The sequence below is a fragment of the Lagenorhynchus albirostris genome, chromosome 10, assembly GCF_949774975.1.
Source record: "Lagenorhynchus albirostris chromosome 10, mLagAlb1.1, whole genome shotgun sequence".
Classification (NCBI taxonomy): Eukaryota; Metazoa; Chordata; class Mammalia; order Artiodactyla; family Delphinidae; genus Lagenorhynchus; species Lagenorhynchus albirostris.
This window is the reverse complement of record NC_083104.1, coordinates 83,039,026-83,045,944: the sequence shown is the minus strand read 5'-3', so window position 1 is coordinate 83,045,944 and position 6,919 is coordinate 83,039,026. Positions and strand designations below refer to the sequence as shown.

General features: G+C 42.7%; 2 protein-coding genes across 2 annotated transcripts; both read right to left on the bottom strand.

Annotated features, from left to right (window-relative positions):
- Positions 1-4,743: 4,743 nt before the first annotated feature.
- Positions 4,744-5,154, bottom strand: LOC132527594 (histone H3.1). The gene has a single exon (XM_060163494.1). It carries the CDS (start codon positions 5,152-5,154, stop codon positions 4,744-4,746), a length of 411 nt encoding a protein of 136 aa, XP_060019477.1.
- Positions 5,155-6,000: 846 nt separating this feature from the next.
- On the bottom strand, positions 6,001-6,677 carry LOC132527604 (histone H2A type 1). The gene has a single exon (XM_060163507.1). The coding sequence runs from the start codon at positions 6,647-6,649 to the stop codon at positions 6,257-6,259; it is 393 nt and encodes a 130-aa protein (XP_060019490.1). The 5' UTR covers positions 6,650-6,677; the 3' UTR covers positions 6,001-6,256.
- Between the last annotated feature and the right edge of the window lie 242 nt (positions 6,678-6,919).

The window sequence follows — 6,919 nt, the reverse complement described above, 5'->3', positions numbered from 1 at the left end:
AGCTGTTTGAGGAAGGTAATCTTTTACCTGTAGTTTCCTTTGGTGAGTCCATGAACAAGTAAAAATGCCTCTCAGGGATTACCGCCCTGCCCCCTCCCCCCCTCGCTTCTCTCCTTTGTTGAACTGAGAAATCAAGTGCACCCAAAAACTCCATGCCTTTAATTTACAAATACAGTTGCGTTGCCAATGCTTTGCCCTGGAAATATTTATATTCACATCTATGTGTCCCAAAGGTGTGATTCTCTTTGTTAAAATAATTTGTTAAGTCTCTTCTCCGACCTTCATGGAGGAAACAAACTGCAGATTTCTCAGCTTAAAAAGTTTGAGTCTTTTAATAACCTATAATGGAAAAGAATCTGAAAAAGATAGATATCTGTATGTACATAGATATATAAGTATATTTGAATCACCTTGTTGTACACCTGAAACTTACATAAAATTGTAAATCAAATATAATTCAATTAAAAAATTGAGTTTGAGAATGTTATTTAAATTAAGTACTGTTCAAAGGCTTCCTTTTTGTCTTTCTCAGCAAATAATAATGATATTGCCTGATAAATTCTTGTTGAATAATTGGGATAAATATTTAGGAGTTGTTTGTTTGTTTCTCACATTAGGAGAGCTATTCTTTTCTGAGAGAAACGTTGGCAATGCTTTACAGTCCATAGAATTCCTTTCCCCTTCAATCAGATGAATAAATGAGGTAGGTATACTTGCCTTTCCAATGTTCTGAGGGTTGCTACTGATTCACACTTGTCTGGTTGACAATTCTTAATGTTCTTAGTTCCAAGTGTTGGGCTCAATCCTTTTCATTATTACTGTATTTTCAATTTGATGTGCCACACGTTTATTTTCTTGACACTTGATTTTGTTTTCTCTGTTTTGATTAAACCTTTGGAATTAGCTGGTAGATTGTGTTTATATCTCTTACTTTTCTTTTTGTTTTTAATTTTTTTCTCTTTTATTGTTCTTTAATTGTTCTTCGTTCAAAATTAGTTTACTGACTAGTAACTAGTATCTTTCCTAATTCTCATTTCTCCTGTCCCCAAACACACACACACACTAATCCAAAACACCACTAGCCATTTGGAGTCTTTTCAACTCCATGAACTTAACCTCTCAAATCTTTCCTTCCATTCCATATATTCTTATTTCTCCACATAGATTGGCCTTTTACCAAGTCAGAACCTTAATTTGTAAAAACCTTTAAGAAACCCCTTACTTTCTCCTGAAACTCTCTCAAAACCTAAATGTATTCTCTAATATACACAGCTTTTCATGCCTAACACTCCCTCCTTGTTTTGTATAATGTCCTACCTTGTTTCCAAAATTTTATAATACCATGGTCTTTATAGTCCCTTCTAAGTGTCTCCTAATGTAGCTAGTTATCATGCCTGAAATATATCAGACAATAGCTGCCAGAAACTCTGATTCCCTTTCATTCACTTCAACTTACTAGCATCTGCAGGGTTGGATACTGAGAAGACAAGAATCAAAATGAAGGTGTGGGTCCTTTGGGGTAGGGATCCTCTACTGCCTCGCCCTCTTGGGTTTACAACAGGGACAGAGGCTAAGAACACAGTTCCTAAGCTTCTAATCTTTAAAAACAGACTGGTTTCAATAGACTGAATGTTTCTGTTCCCCCAGAATTCATATATTGAAACCTAATCTCTAATGTGAGTGTATTGGGTATTTGGAGGTAGGGTTATTGGGAGGTGCTTAGGTCATAAGTGGAGGGCCCTCATGAATGCGATTAGTGCCTCTATAAAAGAGACCCCATTGTCTCTTCCACACTGAGAAAATAGCCATCTATGAATTAGGAAGTAGGCTCTTACCAGATACTGAATCTGACAGCACCTTGATCTTGGACTCCCAGTCTCCGGAACTGTGAGAAATACATTTCTATTGTTTATAAGACACCTAGTCTATGGTATTCTGTTACAGCAGCCTGAGCAGACTAAGACACTGGCACTCTGCAAGTCATGCTTTAAAATAGTACTCATTTTTTGCCTTTGGTTTTGGTGGTTATTCTGGATTTGTTTGCTTGTTTGTTGTTGTTGTTGTTTGTTTTTTAAAATAAAGCTAGAAAATGCTGTTGGAGATCCTGGCACAGGTGTGCCCAGGTATGGACTGATTCTTGGGTTCAGCTTTTATTTTTGCCATTTATTTGTTTCTTGATCTCAGAAAAAAGAGAGATTTTCTTTTTATGTGCCCACTATATTTTATTTATTCCCTTGTATTAGACCAGTGAAGTCTGTCAGATAACTCCTAACTCTTCTTGTTTTTTCTCTTGCATCTGTTATTTATTATTGTGTAGTGAATTACCAGAAAAGTTAGTAGCTTAAAACAACAAATGTATTATCTCACACAGTTTCTGAAGGTCAGGAATCAGAGAGTAGTTTAGTTGGGTGGTTCAGGTTCAGGGTCTCCCAAGAAGTGAAAAATCAAGCTGTCAGCAGAGGCTGCAGTTACATGAGGTTTGACTGGGCCTGAGATGGCTCACTCACACGGCTGTTGGTAGTTGCCCACTGACTGTTGGAGAATGCATCAGCTTCTTATCATGCCGGTGTCTCCACAGGGCTGCCTGAATATCTTCTCAACATGGCGGCTGGGGCTCCCCCACCCCATCCCCAGCAAGTGACCTGAGAGAGAGCAAGCAGGAAACACAGCACCTTTTATGACTTAGTCTCCAAAGTACTCATTGTCACTTTGGCTTTATGCCACACCAGTCTCTAAATCCAGCTCACATTCAAGGGGAGAAGAATTAGGTTCCTTTTTTTTTTTTTCTTGGCCGCGCTGCGCGGCTTGCGGGATCTTATTTCCCCAACCAGGGATCGAACCCACACCCTCATCAGTGAAAGTGTGGACTCCTAATCACTGGACCGCCAGGGAATTCCCTAGTTTCCATTTTTTGAAGGGAAGATTATCAAAGAATTTTTGGATATTTCCTAAAACCACCTCTTCTACAATCAAATTTAGGCTTCAAATAGAACATGTCCTCATTGACCCATAGTACACTTCTGAGATCTTAAGTTCAGATCTCAAAAGACTCCCAAATCCCAGCAGATGTCCTTGCTGAGGAGAACTTCTGCCTTTCCACTTAAAAGAAATCAGGCTTTTCTGCCCAGTTCTTTCTTTCTTTTTTTTTTTAAACGATTTCTCCTCCTTTATTTTCCTAGTCATTGGAGGCTTACCCAGATCTCGTCCCCTTTCAGGGTTTGTTGAAAGAATCCCAAACAGATTTCCTGGCTTTGTCCTCCCAATACTTGGCTACCTTTAGAAAAGACAGACTTTTCTAGAGCTAGTGAAGGATTAATATGTGCCTCATCTAAACCCGGGGAGCTATTACCAAGTTCACATATGAAAAGACATGTGAAAATACTTTGGAAACTATAAAGCTTTATATAATTGTTGTCATCAGTATTATATCTACTCCCCATAGAATTCAAAAAGAATCTGTGATGAAATGTGTAATGCAGAAGGTGGGAAGCACTCAGTGACTGAGGCTATCTTGTGTCTACAAGGTTGCTTATCAGCAATACATTCATTCAACTAGAGTTTAATGAGCACCTGCCCGTGTCAGGCTTTTTCTATTCTGGAGAAACAACAGTGAACACGAAAAAATCTTTGGCCTTATATGTATATGGTGAGAAAAAAGGGGCAAAATTCGACTTTTAAAACAGGTTCACACAGAGTTGGGAGACTACGCTCCTGGAGCTAGTATTTCATACTTGTAAGTGTGACCTCATTTAAGGGATAAGGAGACACGGGGAAGTCCACACGTGGTGTGGGGGTATTACTGTCCCAAACGGGCTCACTGTGGCTTCTGCCTCAGGGAAGTCACCAGATGTTGATGGCATGCACGGTACCTGTGGATTGCTCCTCGTGCACATCTGCATTAGGAGGCTCCTGAAAGCTATCAAATAAAAAAGTGAATTTGTTAATTTTACAGTATCAAATCTTGGAATGGGTGTGAAGGAGAGTAAACAGTTCAGAGCTTTATCCCGTAGGGTTACCAGATGGTACTACTAAACAGCTAGAAATGCAGTTCTCATGAGAACAAAAATGCTTAGTTTGAACACCCTGTAGCTTCAGCCAGATTCATTCTTTCCTTTTGGAGTTGTATAAAAGAAACTGAATTAGTACATTAGAAGTCTGCCCACTATTGTTAGATCCCAGATCCCGGGCAAACCACCAACATTGTCTGGCTTAATCGAGATGTACTCTGCCCCTCCTGGGACCCTGAACAGTTCAAATCAATAATTGATTAGGGCATGCAAAGTGCTTGTCCTTCCATGCACTGCCAATACATCACAGAACAGTCAGCCAGAACTCCGCACCCCCACTATATCCGAAGTGGGGGAGGGACTGGCTAGTATTTATGCTCTGAATCCCAGTTTACTTGGTTGAGAGTTCTTTTGTTGACTGATTCCTTCTAGTGAAATCTTTGATTACTCAGGGTCCAGGTGACCTTATTGCTGGAGACACTGTTGCCGTTATAAGCTGCTGTTCAGCAAGTCCTTTTAGATAGCTAACAAAACGAACACGGCACGTGTAGCCTTGGCAAGTATTCTGTATACCCATTTTGCATGACAAATATGTAGTTCCTGAAAGAAACCCTTCTCCCGCATTTTCTAAATACCCACCCTAGTATAACAGCTACTCTCAATGAGAACAGAAGTGGCTCTTAAAAGAGCCTTTGGAAGAAAGCAAATGCGCCCAAGGCAGATTAGAAAGGACAGTTTATGCCCTCTCCCCGCGGATGCGGCGCGCAAGCTGGATATCCTTGGGCATAATAGTGACACGCTTGGCGTGGATAGCACACAAGTTGGTGTCCTCGAAGAGCCCCACCAGATAGGCCTCGCACGCCTCCTGCAGCGCCATCACGGCCGAGCTCTGGAAGCGCAGGTCAGTCTTGAAGTCCTGCGCGATCTCGCGCACCAGGCGCTGGAACGGCAGCTTGCGGATCAGCAGCTCCGTGGACTTCTGGTAGCGGCGGATCTCGCGCAGGGCCACCGTGCCGGGCCGGTAGCGGTGCGGCTTCTTCACGCCGCCCGTGGCCGGTGCGCTCTTGCGGGCCGCCTTAGTTGCCAGCTGCTTACGTGGCGCCTTGCCGCCGGTGGACTTGCGAGCTGTCTGCTTGGTCCTAGCCATGCTTCTGTGCTAATGCCGCGAGAGAAGCAACTGAGCGCTCCCAGGACCAGACTTTATACAGATGATCCGATCCTGATTGGCCAGAACTTTGAGGGAGTAACCTGATTGGCTTTTAATTCAATCCTCATTTGGTTTTTACCGCCTCTGAAAAGTTTTGTTGTCCATACTATTTTGTGATTTCTGTTTTTCGCAGGAAAGAATTATGGTCGTACTCCATCCTGAGTTTATGGTTTTCGACCAAAACGTTAAGACTCCAGCAAAAAAGGAGTCTGGTTCAGAATTTGTGGAAGTCAGCGCCTAAACTGTCCTAAAAGAAATGCATTTTTTCATTGGAGTCTTTTTTCCTTTTCAGATAATGTAGGGGGAAATTACAGCAAAATAATGTATTTGTTAGTCTCTCTAAATAGTAGTTACATTTCATAATTGCATCAGGATGTATTTTTAATGAGTGCACCAAGACCTAAAATAAAGGTTCAGAATAGACTGGCACACCGGCCTCCTGAACACAACTTTGCCCAGCGTGGTGTGGGGAAGGAGGAGCTTGATGTGTGCTTGACTAAATACTAGTAAATGACTGTGACTTCATTAATTGATTTTGATGCAATCAAATGGCTGATTGGACTTTAATATGCAAACTGTGTACTTAAGCAGGCCTGGAGTAATGATACATTTACATTGATCAGTGATTAGGTGTTTTCCTGTAAATAGGAGTAGCTCTGAAAGGAGCTTTCGAGTAGGGGCAGTTTTAGTTAACTAATGGACCATCGGGTTTTAACGGTAAAGACCCAGAAACAAGACAAAATTGGTTTAATATTTAACATTTGCTGGAACAAATAATCACCGGAAATGTGTTCCTGGGGAGGGGACAATAAATGCGGCCGCTTTCATGGTTTTACAAGAGTAAACTGCAAACTAGTTTTTACCAGATGAGTTAACGCATGCTCGGTCAAATCAATAGGACTACATATTTCAACGTACAGTACTGTAAACTTAGCCAGGGATTCGTGATAGGTTTCAGGACAGTGTTCAGTTCTTCCACATAAGTTGTGGGTGGCTCTGAAAAGAGCCTTTGTTCTTAGAGATTGGAGTATTAATTCAGATCTTACTTGCCCTTGGCCTTGTGGTGGCTCTCAGTCTTCTTGGGCAGCAGCACGGCCTGGATATTGGGCAGGACGCCGCCCTGAGCGATGGTGACTTTGCCTAGCAGCTTGTTGAGCTCCTCGTCGTTACGGATGGCCAGCTGCAGGTGGCGCGGGATGATGCGCGTCTTCTTATTGTCGCGGGCCGCGTTGCCCGCCAGCTCCAGGATCTCGGCCGTCAGGTACTCCAGCACCGCCGCCAGGTACACCGGCGCGCCGGCCCCGACCCGCTCGGCGTAGTTGCCCTTACGGAGCAGACGGTGCACTCGGCCTACGGGAAACTGGAGCCCGGCCCGCGAGGAGCGAGTCTTGGCCTTGGCGCGAGCTTTGCCGCCTTGCTTGCCACGTCCAGACATAGTGCAAAGCTTATGCACCTACGCCAAAAAAGACTAAAGAGAAAGAAAAACCCACAATTTATAACCGCAGCTGCGCGCGAAAAAGAAGCTATTCCATTGGCCAGAGTTGCTGTCCCATTTTAAACAAGACAAATGCAGTTCCTAATAATGCGCGTTCTGATTGGACAATATTGAAAAACGTCATCACTAATATTCGCCAATCCGACGAAGAACTTTACCAAACCTTATTTGCATATGGATTTGTAAATAAAAAGGACTCGACCGACTCAC